This window comes from Lepisosteus oculatus, chromosome 15 (genome assembly GCF_040954835.1).
Source record: "Lepisosteus oculatus isolate fLepOcu1 chromosome 15, fLepOcu1.hap2, whole genome shotgun sequence".
NCBI lineage: Eukaryota > Metazoa > Chordata > Actinopteri > Semionotiformes > Lepisosteidae > Lepisosteus > Lepisosteus oculatus.
The window spans coordinates 25216903-25237844 of NC_090710.1; the positions used below are offsets into that span (position 1 = coordinate 25216903).

General features: G+C 34.9%; 1 protein-coding gene across 3 annotated transcripts in view; it reads left to right on the top strand.

Annotated features, from left to right (window-relative positions):
• The window catches only part of myo16 (myosin XVI), a 154578-nt gene extending 133903 nt beyond the window's left edge, over positions 1-20675 (top strand). For 2 of the 3 annotated variants that reach the window (XM_015364436.2, XM_006639256.3), the window contains exons 33-35: positions 2504-2656; positions 3366-3454; positions 17648-20675. In XM_015364436.2, coding sequence (XP_015219922.2) covers positions 2504-2656; positions 3366-3454; positions 17648-17836 — 431 coding nt within the window. In that variant the 3' untranslated portion in view covers positions 17837-20675. The remainder of the gene's footprint in view (positions 1-2503; positions 2657-3365; positions 3455-17647) is intronic. The other variant, XM_015364435.2, reaches the window with a different exon arrangement.
• The last annotated feature ends 267 nt before the right edge of the window (positions 20676-20942 follow it).

Genomic DNA, 20942 nt, shown 5'->3' on the forward strand with positions numbered 1-20942 from the left:
GTATAATGACAAATTCAACCAACTTATATTATTATATATGTTTGACTCCAAATACAGCAATACCAGAATTACTAGTCACCTTTGAAGTATTTTTGTCATGAATTGATCTTATGTGGGGCTTCTGCTTAAACAAATACAGAATGTAACTTAATTTAATAAGTAATGTAATTATTGAAAAAAATGGTTATTGTTACAATGAAAGCAACCTTTATTTATGCAACAACTTTACTTTAAATTGACAAATGTTTCAAAGTGTCTTACTAGCATGAGTCAGGAGATTGCTGGTAATGTCATATGTCAGAAAAAAAATGATTAGGTTTAAATATGGGCCCCTTCATGAATTGTGAGTCTCTGGTAATCAGAACAAAAGTGAAATGTATTATAGTTCTGCTTGAATGTGCTTTGAAAGCTAATGTAGAAATACTTCTACAATCAAAATCATATATGCAGTACGTACAGTGCCCTCCACATTTACTCAAGTCTCCAATGAAATAGGAACCTCAATGTATTTCTTTAAAAAAAAATCAGAAAAACATACAGCAACATTCTGTCCTTAGGACATGCAATTGAAGCCTCCAGACCTATATCGAGGCCACCAAAAATGTATTTTTCCTTGGCATATAAATGGAGGTAGTGCGCAGATATCATTTAGTAGTAGCATAATCTGAACCATAGTTAAGGACAGACAGCTCTTCAAAGATGGCAGGCAAATGTTCATTGACATCTATGACTTAAAAACCTTATAACTCATAACTTTCCAGTGTAGTGTCCATTTCCCTGGAGGGTAAAAGGAGGTAATACACAGAAAACATCTGGTAGTTTAATGTATTAAAAGGTTAAAGTCAGAGAGTTCTTTGAGGATTTATTGGCAAATGGTCATTGATCTTCGCAAGTTGCGGAAGATTATAAAAGAATCCATACAATGCTGAAACGTTCACTTTCCACTGTAGTGTTTAAGTTATTTAAGGTGAATGGTACAGTCTGCCAATCAGGAAGGGGACACATATATATTGTCACCATGAGCTGTGAAACAAGTGGTTTAGGAGGCAAATTTAAAACCAAAGACAAGAATAAGAGCTTTCCAATACACACTGGCATCTTCTGGATACAAAGTGTTGAAAATTCATTCATCGCTGGTTCACAAGGAAGAAGTCTCTTCTGAGGGTGAACCAAAAAAGAGGCGACTCAAACTTGCCAAACATCATTTGAATGACAACTGAAGCAGTTTTACATGGTCAGATTAAATGAAAATCGAGGAATTGGAAATGCTCATCAGCATTGTATTTGATGTAAAAAAAATCAAGCTCATGTTGAGAAAACACTCATGCCCCACTGAGAAATATTATGGAGAGTGGATGGTATACATGTAGTTTAACTTTAATTCCGATTCAGTTTCTCATCTAAGAACATCAGGAACCACTTCTCCCATAACTCTATTTCTTCTTCAGCCAACCCAAAATCTTTTCATGCTGAGGTGTATTTGGATTGTCAGGAATCAGTAAAAATGTTTTTGTAAAACCTTCTACAGAAAAGTTAGGCATAAGTCTAAAACCCAAAGAATTCATTTTGTGATTACACTAATTTAAAATGTTACATAACTGTGTATCAAAGTGTCACTTCATAAAATGAAAGGTTCAAATATGTATCTCCGTTTACTACTAAAATTAGTTCACAGGATCACCCCAATTATTACCTAATAAACAGTTTATAAAGATGTACTTTGTGATTTTCCTATCAGGATTTGATTCAAAGAAAATTAAACTGAAATATGTGCTTTCTTCATAATCCATAAATTAAGATACCATCTTTCTACAATCTGAAAATGTATTATTTAATGTTTTACTGCATAATACAAGAAATTGTGCATGCATTAAGTGAATACTTGAAGAAGTAAACATCTTTTATCATAAACAATCTATGACCTATTTGGTTACAAGACATATTAATGCAATTTTAAGTACATTTTTAATTATTTAATACAACGTTGTTTTTGTTAAATGTTATAATATCTTTAAGTAACAGCTTCCCTGTGATTCTGATTATTTTTGTGAAAGCAATCCTTCCTTATTGTGCAGAAAGCATACCCCTTGGGACATCGTATTAGCAATTTCACATTACTGGGGATACTACCAGTAAAATCGCCTCTAAGAGATTATTTTAAATGACAAAAGGAGTAGTATTTTTTAGATTTTAATATATAATGCTTTATTATATAGTACACAGAAATTAGATTTTTAAAATTATTTTCTTTACAGGAAACCTTTCACTTCCTCAGATTATTAGGATCCATCAAAAAAAAAAAAAACCTGCCTGGACAAAGTCCATGGATCGGTAAACTGACAGTAATATGAATGAGTGAATGGCCATCTCTTGGTTGTAATATTTCTTCCGTTTCTAAACCTGGTCAGCAAATCACAAAAATTCAGTTTTAAAAGTACAGTGATTATATGAGTCAGTAGGTACAGAAGTCCTGATATCTTCAACGTTTGTCCATTTATAACAGGACTTATCTCTAACATTAACATGCCAGGCCGAGAGGACGCCAGTGACATGTCACCAGAACTTCGGGATAAAAACGCCAATAACCGTGTGACTACCCACTCGTCGGCAGCACCCTGTCCTGTCAGCATGGAAAATGGAAATCAGCTGTCAAATGGTAAAGCCCTTTACAGAGCTCTTGTTACAGTGAAATAACACTGAAGTAACACTTCACTGTAGCATCGGTGTTTTCACTGATTACCTGAATGTAACCTTGTGGGCATACAAGTGCCTCAGTTACGTCACCCTTGAACTTTGTCCTACATCTGGAATTCATGATTAAAAAGTATTTGATTTGATGTTATGCTAAAAAAAGTGAATAGATGAATAGATGTTCAATAAATCACTAGTGTCCTGGCTGTTTTTTTTGCAAACAATCATAACATTATCTGGTGAAAGACCTTATCCGAAGAAAAAAAATGGTCCTGATAGTTTATGGCCTGTTGCTTCATAATCATAAAAAAATGAAAAACAAAGTCAATACTATAGAGGCCTCAGAGGAGGTGTTTACATTTTTAAAAAACAAAACTTTTTCAGTGTTGACAATGTATTACCACAAAACTGATCCTGAGCAGAGGTCTTAAAAGGGTTAGTTTAAAATGGGGTACAGCTGTTTTATTTCAGTGATGATACTGTTGCTGTTCTATAGAGTGGAGATGTTGTGGATATGTTAGAGATCAACTAAAAGCAGGAGCCTGTATAAGAATGGAATAGATTGGTTTGTGAAACCAAGAACTAGAATTACTGTATAAGCAAAGAATTTTCAAGTGATATTATAACTCTACACCTTCATCACATATTAATATACAGTATGTGCTTTTTTTAAGGTTTACCAGAAGATGAAGGACACATGAGGTTTAATAGCTCCACAGCTCTTCCTTCAGTTCAAAGACACATAGACAGTCACCACAGTCAGGTAACCTTTATTTATGCATGTGCTTCCACAGAAAGTTATTAATTCACTTTAATTTAATGGAAGTCTTACTAAGACTATATATTTATATGAATGAATAATGTGATTTGGTCAATGATTAGCATATTTTTCCTTTCAAATATATCATTTAAAGGGGTGCTAATGCCACACTCAAAGTGGTATAATCTTTGTGAAATCATTTCAAAGATCATACTAAATCAAGTTAATATTCCACTCTAAGTATACTCATTTTATGTTTTGACATGGTGTTATTATATTGTTATTATTCGCAAGTTTTTCTATTTGGTTCCAACTGTATTTGTGGATTTTGGTCATAAACCTTTCTTTCAAATAAGAATACATGTTTGGCTGAGGAAAAAAAACAATGGATTCTGTCCTTTTCTATTTTCTCATAAATCTTTTTCAGAAAATCTGTGTGTCTGGGAATATGTGAGATTAAAAAAATTATTGTGATTAATGCAAAATTAATGGACTATTTCTGAACCATCACCTTGTCCACAAAGCTTGTGCTCTGAAGATTATTGTTAATGAAATAAAACTGAGATTTTGGATTTACAGTTTTACAGTTTAAAGTTGTAGCCTCAAGCAGCATATATTCTTTTGTGGGACGTCGTAACATCCAGAGATCTACAATTACATTAAATGAGGAAGAACTTCCAGGTGACAAACAATATTCAAATAATACTAATCCAAAACTAAATGTTTACAGCCATGTTCTATATTGTTAGTATAACATTAATACTTCCCTGGCGTCTTTCTGTAAGTGCTGCTTTTCATTGCTCCTTTTTGATACCTAAACCTCGCCCTTTGGTGTAGTTGCTTCCATGCTGTGATTTTGTAATTGCAAGACTGTGGATTTACACTGTTTGCAAAGGGTCATTTTCTCCATTCTGTATCTGTGTCACAATGTCAATGTCTGAAGGTTATATGAGAATATTAATGTCCAGGAAGCAATTTCTCAAAAGGGAACAGGAAGGCATGGACCGAGAGTCTTAACTGGTAGGATACCACTGTCTGTTACACTTACCTTGTTCATTTCTGCCATTTGAAAATCTATTTAATTATTCAGTTACAGCATGAAATATTTATGTGAGAAAACTAAATACAGAGATTAACTGAAATAAGATTCACTCATTAAGGTGTTGTACAAATTATCTGCATTTCAGCAAAGTATTTAAAAACTAACTGTATTAATGTATCCTGTAAGTCTTCATAACCTGATAATGACTAAGCATGTTATAACAATGCCATGTTAACTGAAACTGAAGTCAATTGCTGGTTTAACTCGATCATATATAATTCAGGACGCAGCTATGTGATTGACGTACAGTACATGCTGAATGTAATCTGTCCACATCTCTCGAAACTTTCAACAAATGAAGATTAAAACACCTAATCGATGCAAACACATAATGATCAATCTGCAAAAAATCTGTTTTAGATTTTTTTATTTTAATCTTTACAAAATATATATATATATTTAAAATTTAAATATTACATCTGACCTAACACAGGATCCTGGGATGCTGGGGAAACAATGGAAAACACACATGTACAACTTGTCGAGGAACCTGGGAGTAGTTTACAAACCTAATCAATGTTTAAGTGGAAAATTTAGTGGAAATTTTGCTATCATTCATTGTATGAATGCACAGGCAGGTCCATTCAAATGAACATGCAACAGATGTACTATTTTGATCAAGAGTGGGAGAATGTTTTCATTTACATATATTGAGACAAGTGTTTTCCTAATCTGTGGTGTGAGTTTCAGAGAAAAAGTGCAATATGACTAAGATCAGTACATCGGGATCTTGACTTTAGGTAAAGATATTCTTTAAAGAAACAGACCAAACTTAGGAGTCAACTGAAAGTAGCATTACAGAAATAATGATTTATGGAAATACAGGCATGATTGGAAAACGCTGTATATGAAGACAAACCAAACAACTGTATGGAATGCTATATGTGATTGAGAAGCTGTGAAAGGAGAGTGAACTGTAAGATGGGAGGAACAATATGCTGAACAGGGAAACCGATATGTTTTAGGGACTAGGGATATTTTTAGTTAGTGCAGTTCAAAACAACTCCCATAAACAAAGCCTGGAAACCCCATATTTAGGTAAAAAGGCATCTCCTGATCATACTGTAATTTAAAAAAAATGTACAGGATCATTTTTTCCTCAAGATGTATTTTCCAAGGAGTAAACAAATCTCCTTTCTGGAAGAAATAGACTTGACTTACTGTTCCTGTTTGCCACCACTTAAAGCAGCTAGTACACACAAGCAAAACAGAAACCACACCATAATTCATAAATTCAGTGTCCATGGACAGTATTATTGATCTAAAGAAATTAATAGGTTTCTTTCCCCCTAATGATTAAGGTACTCAACTAATATTATTAGAACATTTTGGAATACCAAATGAATTTACCTAGACAAAGAAAAGTAAAACTGTATGTGTCTCATCTAAGAGAGATATGTCACATTCCTACTCTAATATATTTGTTTTGGACTTATGACCCCTATAAAGATTGTTCCTTTAGTTAAATAACAGCAATACAGTGGATGCTAGATAAATCAACATTAGTTCACCCACATGACTGACCATTGAAAAACGTATTGCCAAGAATGGAAACTATGTTGTGCTGATGTATGATAGATATTATAGTGCTTATTGTAATGGCAAAAGTGGGGCAATCTGATTTTTATTCTCAGCCAGACATGGCACTCTTCAATTACAGCAGGAAGGAGTACATTTAAATCTGCTTAGGGACAGCACAATGTAAAAGCTCTCTATTCCTGTGTTATTTAAAATGCTGCTAATGGAATCCCAGAGCACTTTAACATGTTTTTATAAAACAGTGAATTAGGTGTAGTTGCTTTGCTGCAAAAATTTCAAAGATAAAGATGGGGTTATATTAGTTCTGTACTGTATGGATAAATAGTAGATTTGATTTTAATTGGGTTACTGTTGAATTTTACTCTTTATAACCCTCAAGATAGTTGATGGAACCTAATTCATGATGGGGGGTGAGGGCTTGGCCAGGAGGCGATATATTCATTATTGTAGTTTGTTGTTTGGAACGTTAATACAATCTTAAAATTAGTCAAATACATTTAGTTTAGAAACAAAATTGTTATTGAAATAAATACGATACATTTACTTCATATTTCATGTATAATGGTCTACAAAGGTGGTATTATTAAATAAAGTGCTTTTCATCTCTTTACAATAAAATAATTGATAAAAGCATACACTTTTTAATACAGTATATTAAGCAATTAAGGAGCAAGAGTATAAAACTGAATTTTGAGTTGGGACTTGCAAGGTCTGAGTTCCAAAATTATCTGACAGTCTTGTAGCAACAGAAAAAAAGAATGGTCACCCTTTGTTCAAAGACTTGTTCTTTTACCTGAAAGAAGAGCTCAAACTATTCTGAAATCTAGAGTGCACTAATTCAAGGAAACTAAAACAGGAGATATATGCTCTTGTATTCTAATTTGTGTTACATATTTTATCATATGGAATTTCTAACAAGGAATGCAGGATTGCAAGGACTATATTATAGGTGGGTGGTGCACATTGTTGATGATGGAGGGGAGTCCCCATTACCTGTAAAGTGCTTTGAGTGGAGTGTCCAGAAAAGTGCTATATAAGTGTAAGCAATTATTATTATTATTATCCCAAACTCTCACAATAGATTGTAGAAATGTATCCTAGTATGTACAAAAAATGATCTCACAAAATCTAAGCAACTGAGTTCTGAACACACTGCGGCTTGTTAAGAATATTTTAGATCCCATTCCCAACACTTTATTTCAGTCCTGTTTCTCTTCTCTCTGTCACCTCATGACAAACAACCTTTCGAACCCCTCCAATGTGGCTTACTTCATCTTCATAGCACAGAAACTGCCCTGGTCAAAGTCAATAACGATCTTCTCATCCTTCTTGATCTCAGTGCTGCTTTTGAACTGTTGACCATAACATCCTACTTTTTCGTGTTGAGACTGTGTTTGGAGTTTCTGACACTGCTTTTAAATGGTTCAAATCTTACCTCACTGATCGCTGTCACTTTGTCTCTCCTAATGGGTACAGGTCTGAAATTGGTCTTGTTAAGTCTGGTGTTCCTCAGGGCTCAATACAGGGCCCCTTGCTCTTCAGCATTTACATGTTTCCTCTTGGTCAGCTTCTAAGATCACATTGCCTCAGTTTTCATTTCTACGCTGACGATACTCAAACATACATCCATACTGAACCTGACACTGATGTGGCTGTCTCTATTCTATCTAATTGCATCTCTGACAGAAAAATTTGGATGACTCAAAACTTCCTTCATCTTAACAACGACAAGACTGAAGTCATGCTTATTGGCACCCCCCATCAACTTCGTAAAGTCCTATAACCCTATCTGTAGATGGTTCTGTACTTGAGCTTCAATCTAAATTGAAAAACCTTGTGGTTATATTACATTCTGGATTAACATTCGACCCACATGTGCAGCATACTGTCAAAACATAATTTTTTCACCTTAGAAATATCATTAGACTACGCCCTATGCTCCCTATGCTATCAGTAACTGTGGCTGAAAAGCTGATCAACACATTTGTGTTCTCTCGAATTGACTACTGTAATGCTCTACTCGCTGGGGTATCTAAATCTACTCTGAACAAACTGCAGTATGTCCAAAATTAAGCAGCCAGAATCCTGACCAGGTCTAGTGCAAATGATCACATTACTCCTATCCTGAAATCCTTGCACTGGCTTCCGGTCAAATTCCGTGTAGACTTTAAAATCCTCATGCTCACCTATAAGGCTCTGCATGGCTTGGCACCTCAGTACCTGTCTGAACTATTATCGCCCTTCTCCCCACATCGCAACCTTCGCTCTTCTAATTCTGCTCTCCTTACTGTCCCCCAACCCCGTCTACATTGTATGGGTGACAGGGCCTTCTCCTGTTATGCCCACAAGCTCTGGAACTCTCTCCCCAAGGATATCAGAGTCACCTTCTCTAAACGCCTTCAAATCCAGACTCAAAACCTTCTTCTTTATAAATGCCTTTACTTTACTCACAATAATTTTCTGCTGGATCCAAATCAGGACTTTGACTGGACCCCATAAAGTCATTAAAATCTCTTCATTAAATCACAAATGTCAGGCCACATTTGTGTTTTATTTTGGTTCGCATTTGTGAGTAAATTTGGTTTTCCTCTAGGATTGGCCTGTACATTACACCATCACTCCATTTCAAATGCTTCTCACTCAGTCCCTGCTGAGAAGCATCCCCTTAACATGGTGCCACTGCCATGCTTGATTGTTGGGATTGTTGGGCTTGCATCAGATATGCCTTATATTTAGACCAAAAAGTTCAATGCTTGTCCCATTTGACCATTAAATATTCTGTCACACGTCTTCATTAGATCTCAAGTGAGATTTCAGACTATTCTTTTCTTTCTTGCAAGTTATCCATACAGGCCAGGTTTTTGTATAAAACTAGATATAGTTAATGAACTGTGACTCTCATTTCAGAAATATCCTTTTGCAAGTCTTTCAAAGTCACTTTTGGTTCACACTGGCATCACAAACCACTTTCCTGCTCCCTCTTCTACTCAGCTTGGAAGGGCAGCTTGATCTCTGTAGTGTCTGGGTGCCATGACATGCATTCAACTTAATGATTTACTCTACCTTTCTTCAAGGGATAAGTAACCTTTTCCTGCTCTCTGCCTCTCTACTACTTCACCAATGATTTGTTTTTGAAAATCTCCTTCATGGTCTTTATGGTTGATTTGTCACATCACTTTGGGTGTTGTGGCTGGAAATGCAGTATCTATCTGAGGTTTTAAGTGAGTTTGCATTTGAATGTTTTGACATTGATATTGTGGGTTGAAGCCTGGGTCATGTCTTTAGCCAAATGTGACCAGCAGTGCTTAAATTGTATATCACAAGGAACCAGAACTCAGTGAAAATGAACAAGAGCTGCTTAACTGTGAAATGTACATTAATGCTTAACATCAATATATCACACTTTCCAGCTACTATTGTCAAGAAAATGCTAATAAATAATAAATTATTTAAACAAATTAAATTGCTTTTGATTTAATGTTTAAGAAAAGCATTTTTAATTTGTGACTTCAAATGTCATTATCAAAGGCTATTAGATCTACTCCATTTTTGAAACATTTCCATTCTGATAGACCTATGTTGCGTCTATAGGGTTTTGGAATCTCACTGAAAGAGCTCACATGCTGGTAACCATAATGTCAGAAATCTATACTTTTATTTAAAGGTTAAAAATTCTCATCTGTTTTCATTAATTTCATAAAAACATTATTTAAACAACTTTGTTTAGAAAATGAAATGTACGAGCAGGTATGTAACATGATCATTGATGTTTGTTTTTAGACTAATAGCCTCATCCAGCATTAGTACATATAGTGTGCACTATACTACTGTATACTGTGTACTGTATATACATTATACTGTATACTATTGTACTACTGTATACTGTCAAGTGTTTTCTGCTCATTTCTGAGGAAATGTGTCATTGCACATTTGAGCATGCAACACTGGAATGCAAAATCTGTCCCATATCAATTCCATTCAAGTCCTGAGTTCTCCATTCATTCAATTCTCTATTTTAAAAGCTCACACACAGTGAGCAAATAATACATTTTTTTTCCACAGAAATGTAATCAAGGAGTCAAAAAGAATAAACAACAGCGATCACCTTTAGAATGATTGTTGAGCACACTTGTAAACACACGTGTTAAATTCATGTCCCGAGGAGTTGTTTCAGCTGTGCATAGAGGTGCTGCAGTGTGGACAATCTCAAATTGAGAGGTACTGAAGCTAAGCCTCAGTAAGCTGCAGCACAAATTAATAAGCACAGGTAACCATGGCTCCAAGTTGGCTGCACACAATTGACTGAGTGTGACAGAGGGCAGAGTGGGGTTAGTCGGACTGGTGATTCCAAATTGAGTGGGTATATAAAAAATAATTTTACAAAATTAAAAAAAAATGATTGCTTATGATTTGATTGACTGGGTATGTTTTAAACTAAACAGAATGAACAGGAGCCATCTTAAAGAGTGGTGTGCCTGGATCAAAACTTCAGTGTAAATGCTAACTAAACTTTGGCTGGCTCATGCACATACAGTATAAAGCTCAAGCCATATTGCTCTCTGTTTCTTTTGTTTGTTAATTGTGTCAACAGTAATAAATTGTCGATTTTCTTCAATGTGCTGTGTGTGGGATGGTGGCTGTAAGGCAGGAATGGCCTGTTTTTTATTTCTTTTTAGCAGCTGATAGGGGTCTGCTATTATTTTTGTGGTTTCGGAGAGAGTTTGTCATTTATTTCAAGGTTAGTGAATATGAAGTCAGCTTGGACATATTTTGATTAAGAGGGTATCCACTTACAAGAAAGATCTAAGATGGCACTAACTCATTTCATTGTAGGAAAGTGGATTAAAATGATAAATATGTTGCTTTAGGATGGTAAAGTGGTAAGCATTGGTGCCTTGTACAGTAGCTCTGGGACCCTGGGTTCAATTCCTAGGGTGCTATGTGCATGGAGCTGACATGTTTACCTGTGTCCACATGGCTTTCCTCTCACTGTCCAAGTAAATACTTTCAGGTTTATTAGCTACTGGGAAAATGACCCTGGTGTTAATGTGTGTATTTGTGTCTGTTTGTGCCCTGTGATGGAGTGGTGTCCCATCCAGGGTGTACCCTGCCTTGCGCCCATTGCTTGCTGGGATAGGGTCTGGCTGCCTTGCAAACCTGTATTGGGTAAAGCATTTAGAAAATAGATGGTGGATGTTGCTTTAAACTAGGATCCGGCTCTCATTGTAAACATACATTTTTGTTTCATGTGTCTTGTCTGTGTTCCTGTTTTTAATGTTTCTAACTTCCTTTAGATATGTCAGGATAATCTGGTCTTGTACTTATTTTCCCAAGCTAGCCCATAGATATCCTAAAGGTAAATCAAATAAATCAAATTTAAATACAATAAAAATAATAGTGTATTGGACCAGCTTTAGAGGATGATTAAAGTTTTTATCTCTTATTTTGGGATCCTGATTATTTTCAATAAGTCTGAAACGGAAACATCCAGTTTCACATGCATAACCATTTATGAAGTTGTTGCTTCTGCTGACACCATTACAGTGTGATATGTGCACCCAGTGGGAGGTGTCACATTTATCGGTTTCAAAATCAAGCTGCATGCCATGAAGATGCAGTATTTACAGCCCTTTCACACATTTAAACTCCACACCACTTTCATTAATACACTGCAGATGGTTAAAACACTGTAGAGTACAGCACTGAATAAATGGCCAGATGGTCGATTTTGTGGACTGCTTTGCATAATTCATGCAGATAAGTGGGTATATTCGCTCCCAATTGTTGTCTCTCAGCATAGTACAAAATGCATTTTGTTACAATCTGCCTTATCAATGAAAATGTGGTTATCAACATATTTCTTAAAAAACATTTAGTTTCAGTTTAGGGTCACGTAGACTTGGATCTTTTCATGGAAAACATTTTGCTCCACATTTAAAAACAAATCTGTGATCACTCTAGGTCTCCTTAATGCATTCACATTTTTACACAAAGACATTTTTGATTTAAAGGAAATGGCAGAATTTATTGGCGTGAAAATAATTTCACAACAAAAAAATTCACGTGATAGAATAGCGTATGTCATTTTTGAGAGTGCTGGCTAGTGACTTGGTCTGGTAAAGAAACTGGATCCCGTAAAGAACAAAAAAATAGATGTACCCCACTTTCTTTTAACAATGTTTACTTGGACATCATACATATATATATTGCATATGTGCATGTGTATTCTGTATTCTTAGGAAAACATCTTGTGTTTCATAGAGGATGGAGCATGCTTTGTGTTGTGATTACTCCATCTTGTTCACAGATTGACAATGGATGACAAAGGAAGCAATATTGTGGCCTCCCCTAAATGCTAAACCTTGACAAATCTAATAGCAATTATGCTTTATTGCTAGAAAATAAATTAGTTGCATAAACATTTAAATATTTTTTAAATGTCCTAAATGGTACATTATAGTGTTTTTTAAAATATATATATATTTTCCCTATGATGTTGCATTGCTTTTCCTCCTGACATTTATCTACCTGTAAATGTATGATAATATACACGGCATAAAGAGAAGTGCAGCCAGACAAAGCCCTGGTCTTAAATGAATGTCCTATACTGACGGGGTCAAAGAATTAATTTTTATTTTTGAATAAAGACGGCAACTTGGAGTCCCCATTTAAGTATTCAAAATCTTCTAAAGCATTGAAAAAAGCAACACAATGGACTCTTTCAGAATCAGCAGTGAAACACGAAGCCTAACAACACAAATTAAAACTTTGTGGAACTGCTTTTTGATACTGGAACAGGAGACACTTCATTACAGAAAGCTACCCAGCCATGTTTCTGGAGCTGGCGTCTTTCAGGAAATGACTGGATGAAAAGCTCAGATCAATTAGTTAGAAATAACCGAATGGATGAGATGACAGGCCTCTAGTTTGAAACTTTTCTTGTGTTCTTAGACACAACAAGGACTTACAATACATATACTGCTTGCTATGAGCCACAACACTTTACTCAAAGCCCAAAATAATGCTATCTAGTATTGTATCAGATTTGACTGTTATTATTAGAACTTAGTTTGAGCCACAAAAAAAGCAAGGTTATCATTTACTAATTTTTAAATCATTGAGAATGAGCTTCCATATAAAGTCGCAAAGGCTAATCCATCATAGCTAATCAAATCTAATTTCATAATTGTCATATGCTCAATGCTATTAGCATCATTTGTTTCTTTTTACGCATCCACATAGCCAAATGCCTGGCTTTTATACTACAAAATACAAATCCATCAGGATTAACTGTTATCTTCAAACATTATAGCTAAGATTTCAGAAAGTGATTCCATGGAACTGTTCCTGCATACAGAATGAAAATCATGGAGCAACATGATTTGTACAATCCAAATCTCTAAAGCTTTTCCATGTACATATACTAAAATTATTGAAAATGTTCAAATGTATAATAACACTGTCATTGTAACCTTATTATTAGATTTTTCTATGCTTACTTCACTTTCTTCACCATATCAATCTGTTATGTTCTGTTTTGTTTTTGTTTTTTATTTTATCCTATTAGTTATTATTCTGCTCTTTCTTTCCTCCCTAATAAAATATATTAGTTTATCTTTTACTTTAAAAGTAAAAAAAACAATCATGGGTCCACAATTGGAAATATACTAAAAATCCATATAATTATTTAATTATTTTAACACTGATTATACTCAAAAGCAGTCAGCTCCATGGAAGTTAAAATAAAGATTCCCAATAATCAGCTTATGCAAAAATCAAGTGATCGTGACAGATGAGTCTGCTGCTCATGTACAGTAGCACTAGGCTACCGATGAACAGGGCAGGAAGCAGATGCAGACCAATGAGCCCATTACTTGTGTTTGCAAATTGTTTAAATCTACTGACATACTGTATCAAACAATTAAAGAAATCCGTCTAGCTCCAAAGCAAAATCCCAGTTCTAATTAAAAGCAAAAAAGTGCAGATAATTTACAATTTTGTGTTTGGTGTGTACTAATAGAATGGCTGAGATGTTGCCTCAATACAATGTTTCCACTATATTTTTATTTTTTGACAGACCACATTGGCTGTGTTTCCTGTGAACAGTTACTGAAAAGATGCATCATTTATTGTGCATGCCAGAAGGACTTATTCACAGGATATTTAATCCTCCTGAATTTAAGAGGCCTGAGAAATCCGATTATGCTGAGTGGTAAAGTACAATAAGCTTGCCAGTGCTCACATGCTTAACTTTATATTAATTAAAACACAAATTAGTCAGATTCCATTGTCAAACAAACTTCATATGTTTTGCATCTTTACTGTATGTTTTACATGAAATTATTTTGTGTTCATTAGCAGTTGTGGTTGTAATATATGACAGAAAACAGAAGAAGCAAATACAAGAGACCACTGCAATTGCAACTAATTATACAGAAAATTGATTATACTCAGGTAATCAAGCCACACTAAGCTAGATTGGACAGTCTATGTTTCTGCCTTGATATTTAGATCATACTGATTGCTAAAATCAAATATACAGTTTTTGAAGTTTTTAAACTACTTAACACTTTCAACATGATTGTAAATTCTTGCATTCTGACAGATCAAAATCTGTTTTCAGTACAGTGCTTGAATTTTAAGCATTGTGTATATTATGACTTAACTTAAGTCAAAGAATACGTTACATAGGAACAAACTACAGGGATGGTCTCTAGTATTTCTTGTATTTTATATCTACTGGCATTTATTGTGCTGTCTCCAGTATGATGGTGTACAGTAGAAACTATAAAATATTCACTTTGAAGGAATTGTTTTTCTTTCCTCTAATCTTTGTGAAATAAAAATGGTTATATAGAAGACTCTGTGCTTAGGGTCTTCTGACACTGTTTCCTTAGTTGAATGTCACTTAGCAGTCTGATCATGAAAACCAGCTATCTAAAATGTCAAGGAATTAAAATCTTCAATTTTTCTCCTTACATGAAACAACTATATAAAACAAAATTGGATTATATAGAAAATATACCAATTTCTGATATAGATATTGCACTAATTTCAATAAACATTAGCATTTTAAGTTGATGATGATGATGATGATGATTATTGTTGTTGTTGTACTATATAGTGTACAGTATATAGTATGTATTGTTAAAAGACATGAGTAACCCTTCCTTCCAAAAATACTTTATTTTGGTGGCAACTATAAAAATGTGTTCTGTAGTGCAACACATGTGGCAGCTGAATATTTCTTCAATCCTGAGTCTCTCCAAGTGCATCTTTATTTTACAAGTGAGCCTCTCCAGTCTGACCTCCTTACACCTTGGAAACAACCCAATTGTCCAAGTCGCGATTCTGCCATCCTTTCTTCTTTCTCTGATCCTGTTGGCACTGAGCCTCCACAGACCTCCAGCACATTCTCCCTTTGCCCTCTATACCTATCCTTTTCTTTCTCTCCTCTCCCACTGTTCTTTTCCTGGGGAACAGTGCGAAAGGAGAAGCAAGGAAGAGAAAAGTGTAAAAGTATAAAAAACATCCAACCACTAACCACTGTATCCAATACGCGGGTCGCGGAAGAGCCGGAAACTATCCCAGCAAGCAACGGGACAGGGCTGGATACTCCCTGGAAGGGACGCCAGTCCATCTAAGGGCACACACAGATACAAACACACTCACAACAGGGCCAATTTTCTCCATTTATGTAATTTTATCTCAGATTTCATAAAAACCTCATCCTCCATGACTGAATTGGGGGCATGAAATTAGTGAATGTAACTCTTCAACTTTTATTCCATGCACGGAGAGGGGGAGCCATCGAGTGAAGGAAAATGAGACAAAGGGTTATAATATTTAAATCTGAATATTTTTTTTTATTTCTTAGATTTGGATATTTAAATAACTGAAACCATTGTTCATTATAAAAGAAAGAAAAGATGGAAAGGCTATAACAGAGTTGTTACTGGTTGTTTTTGTGTTGGTATATAAAATACAGGTAACATACAGGTTAAGTACAGAAAAAAAGGCAGCAGTGCAAAAACCTGTAAAAATCTACAACTTATTTCAGTCTATAATTATCCTTAGTGCAAGAAATCTGTTTTGAATATCTCTGATTTCAGAAGGGCTGAAGTGCATTGCCCCTCTTTTTCGTCAGTGGCCATAGCCCAGGGACTGGGTTTCCTGGACGGTGAAAGTGGGCGGGCAGTGATCAGAGACTGATTGCAGAAACAGTCAAAAGAAACTGACCAAACAGGGTGGACAACATGGCGGAAATATATTTGTCAAAATCAACAGATGCAACAAAAACCATACCTCTTGTGAGGCCATGTATAACATCTTGCTTTACCATAACACACCGGCTGAGGGAAAAGTCTGGTCTTTATACCATTTTACAGTATTCTTTTGGAATATGAAGGGTGATTCATATTCCTTTGTTATTAATCTTTTCTTTTTACAATGTTAATTAAGATGAATGGCTTAAGTATCCATTATACTGCACAGCAGAAAAAAAAAAAACAACAAACCGTGAGACAGTAATAACAAAATAGAACTTGAATAACCCGATGAAAATGTAAATTGCCTCCGTGGATAATTAACCATGTTGTATATAAACTACAAGTAATCTTTTCTCAACATTTTTTGGTGGATGTTCTATCTACAGTCCTTAACCAAAAATGTAAAATGAAATACAGTAACTGTTACCAGATACCACAATTACCAGAATCAGTTACCAGAATTTGGTTAACTGACAACTTAAGAAATGTATTGTTTTTGTGAACATGGTTAATAATTTTGGTGTTTACCTGTTTTTTGAAGATATCATGGTGTAATGGTGTAAAATGTGTTTTTGAATAGAATGTTTTGAGTATTTGCTTCTATCACTTTCCAGTACCAATAGATTTATAGGTTAAACATTGAAAACATATTGAATTGATTAATGACCCAAGAAGTGAATATTTTGTTTCTTCATTTTTTTTCCTGATCCAGTTTGAGCATTCTGTTATTTTGGCATCTGTGTTATTCTAAACCCTTATTCAAGACTGCTGCAATATGTGAAGAGGGTGAGATGACTTAAATATATAATTAATTGATTTTGTTAGGGCTGGTGCATAGGAAAACATATGTAAGTGTGCACACAGAAAGTAGTTCACCAGCTACTTGGTGAGTTAAAAAGGTGTCAGCTCATTATGAATTTCATATCCTTTGTCTGTTTCTGACTTATTAGAATGAAATGAGTCTGTAAGATTGTAGACTACTTTGCCTTGTGTAAGCATTAGTGGTTGTTCTCGGGGGGAAAAGGATTACAACAAATCTGTCATTGTCTGCAGTGTATGGCTTGTAAGGGGTATGGGAACCTACTGCAAATTTAGATCCACCTTCCTCAACAGCAGACAATATGAAATAGGGCTCAAAAAAGGAGAAAGAGGAGTCAGGCTGTATAAGAAAAATGAGATGGTGAAAATCGGTGAAAACATAAGAACATTAAAAAGACAGAGCCCACAATTGTACAGGTAATAGATACAGGTGCCACCACGTTAAGCAGTCTCCTGTTTTCTTTTCAGGTCATCCATCAGCTGCGGTTGTCACAAAATGAAAGCACTGCCCTACATGAGTTATTGGAATGGAGAAGGAAGCTGTGTGAGGAGAAGGAAGACTGGCAGCAAATCATCCATAAATCAGAGCACAAGACCGTCACACCTCCTCCCCCACCTCCTCCTTGCAAAAAAACGACTCTGCTGAAGAAGGTGTGAGATTGATCTCATGACAGTATCCTCGTCCATTAAACTGAAGTCCATCGTTTTTTTCCCCTCCCGTCTACAGACAAGAACTGACTTCTGATCAGCATGAGATAAGCATATAAACACCAGACTCGATGGCTTGCTTGACACAGTCTGCTGTAGAATCGTGCACTATGGGGACTGATGATTGCAACATTCTGAGCTTAGGCTCCAGAATGAGTCCAGCAAGACTATAAAAATTGAAGATTGTGGTTTGACTTCAGCTACAAAAGCACATTGGCATAAAGGAACAATTTTAAAATCAGAATATTTCAATGTCATTTTCAGAGGATGTCATTTATGTATACGGATGTTTCAAACAGTACTTTCAGAGAAGAAAATATTGTTTATTCATGTAATCTACTGAATGGTTACATACAGCTTTGGTACACTTTCACATTTACATGGGAAAAAAAAGGGGAATGAAAACTTTGTTTGATAAATAGACCATGCTACAGTCTGAAACTTAAACCCAACTGGTGCTGATTACATCTACTCAATGAGTCTCTGTAGCTTCGAGGAGACAATGATGTTGACCTCATGTTCTCTCACTTTGTAATAACCTTTTCAGGTATGTGTATTGCTTACCACTTTCAGGTTCTCCCGACCCTTAAATAGTTTTGTAGGTTCATTTTAGCAAAATTACAGTCATTTGTTGCTGAAACACTACTGATCATCTTATGTACAAAGGATAGTAGAATTTAATTTAAAATTAAAATTACATTAATAAAAACAGTAAAAGCCATTCTTCTGCTTATAAAATGCTATCTCCCAGCACTGTTGTGCCATAATGTATGATAATTTGAAGCACTGAGTTATGCAAGACGTGCTGGGAATGGCTTGAGGCTGAAGTAGTTTGCCTTATGGGGTCATTTTTTTGTCTTGACTTTGTTTAAAGGAAATTTCAACAGTGAAAATTATTTATCTTAAAGACACATTTCTGGGCACAACATAGAAGGCTGTTAAAATCTATAACTTGGAAAGACCAATTCAACACACTGTACCTCTGTGTCTTTCAAGATTTTCATACAGTGTAAAATCACAAAAGTGTCACAAAAGCAGCAACATTTTCTCACAGATATAATCTAAATCATCCTTATAAATTAATTTTTCATCAATCTATAAATATATATGAAACACTACAAGACGTGAATGCTGATTCCATTATATTTACATAAAATATCTATATCACACGTAATTGTGTGATATTTATTTATCAAGGTACAGTAGGCGCTTTGTCTTCAGTTGCAACAAATTCTCCTGCTGTTCTTTCTCTGCTCATAACTGCCTGAAAAAAAGACCAAACCCCTTCTCAACTAGAACCCTTACAAAACCAATTAGCATTTGGTGATTATTCAAAACACCTCAAAACAACTGTAAGAGTTCTGGAGGATCTACATTGCTGTACTTTTAAGAAAATCAGATTGGTTGCACAAATTAAGGATTTTATTGAAGAGACAGTGCTGGATAATGTTGTGTTCTGGATAAAATTAAATAGTAATGCGCAAGAGAGAATTTTGTTTAATAAAAGAACATCTTCATTTGTGCTGCATACATACAATATGAATACTCTTTAAAGCGGACGTCTTGTCTCATCAAAGAAGGGAAGAATTTTATATCACACAAATTCTTCGTTTACAAATGTCTTACTGTAATCATAGTTTCAAGCCACTTACTTGCACAATGAAATCCTCTTGCTTATTATTTTTAAAGGAATAAATATTTAAAAGGTGTATAATTGTATCAGTGCTTATTGGTATTGGAACTGACATAATATCAGTTAAGCTGCTTAAAGTTCCGATCACAAAATATTTGTCACGGTGCTATTTTGCATTATTTTTGTAAAAGGAAAAAACATATCGGACTATACAGAATTGTGATGTTAACCCAACTTTCTATATGACGCTATATGACATTAAAAAATCGGCACTTCCTACTGCCCTAAGTATATACCTGTAGTACGTGCTGTAAACAAAAAACAATGGTCGCAGTCTTGCTGGAGTTTCTGTTTCTGCCTCAGTATGATCCTTCCCTTTTGATCAGCAGCCAGGATGCTGTTTCTTGTAAAGAAGCACAAGCTGCCAGGTGACTTATTGGAGTTTTCGCACACATGTTCAGAGTCTACAATCTTAGTGTTTTTTAACGTATATCCTGCCAGTCATATCATATTAATTTATGTCCACTCTACTGTTTATATTTCGGCTTCTCAAAAAATGATGAAAAATCTAGCTTTGTTGCACTCTGAAATGAGATAGACTCTCCACTATTCTGTAGTTAAGGAATTGCATGACCCAGTTAGTCCAAATGTAAATTATTGCGCTTAAAAGGTTTTGTATATATATATTGTCATTGTAAAATAATTTTTTGGGTGCTAAAGGTTCATTTTACAAATGTCCAATGAAAGTCACATCTCCTTCCCCTCTTCACCACACAAGGCTCAGGCTTTCCCTTTGAAAAAATGAATCACCTGGCCCTTCTGCAGTAAAAAATATTGCACTTGATCAGGGCAATTTTTGAAAATAGTGCTGTTTCACTTTGGTGCAGGAAACATTTTTACTGTGCACAGTCCATATGCATTGTTGCTATGATGTAATATATATTAGAAGGAGAAAATGTGTTGTGCTGTTTTCTGTAGGACATTGTATTTAAATATAATTTTTACTTGTAATTGTTCTCTGTTTGTGAAGAAATGTATGTCATTTATTACAGGTTTATAAATACACAGAAGCAATAAAGTAAAGCCTGTGTCATTTAAGAAATCCAAACAAAAAAACAAAATAAATGGAATCCCCTTAAACGATTGTATACCTCTTGCTTACATTGTATATGATTTTCTTAAAGGAAAATTCCTTATGTTTCATGTTTTCACTTTGGCTAAGTGGAGATTTTACTCTTACATCACAATTTCCAAAGCACATAAGGAAGCGGTGCTGTTGAAAAGGTAAGAAAATAATTATTCTCTTAACACACAATGTCAAAATCTGTTATGCTCATGGTTTCATAAAATAATTTTGCAGGGATTTGTTTTCCAGCAGACTTTGTAGTGTACGTAAATGTCTTTTTTTTTTCACAATTAATC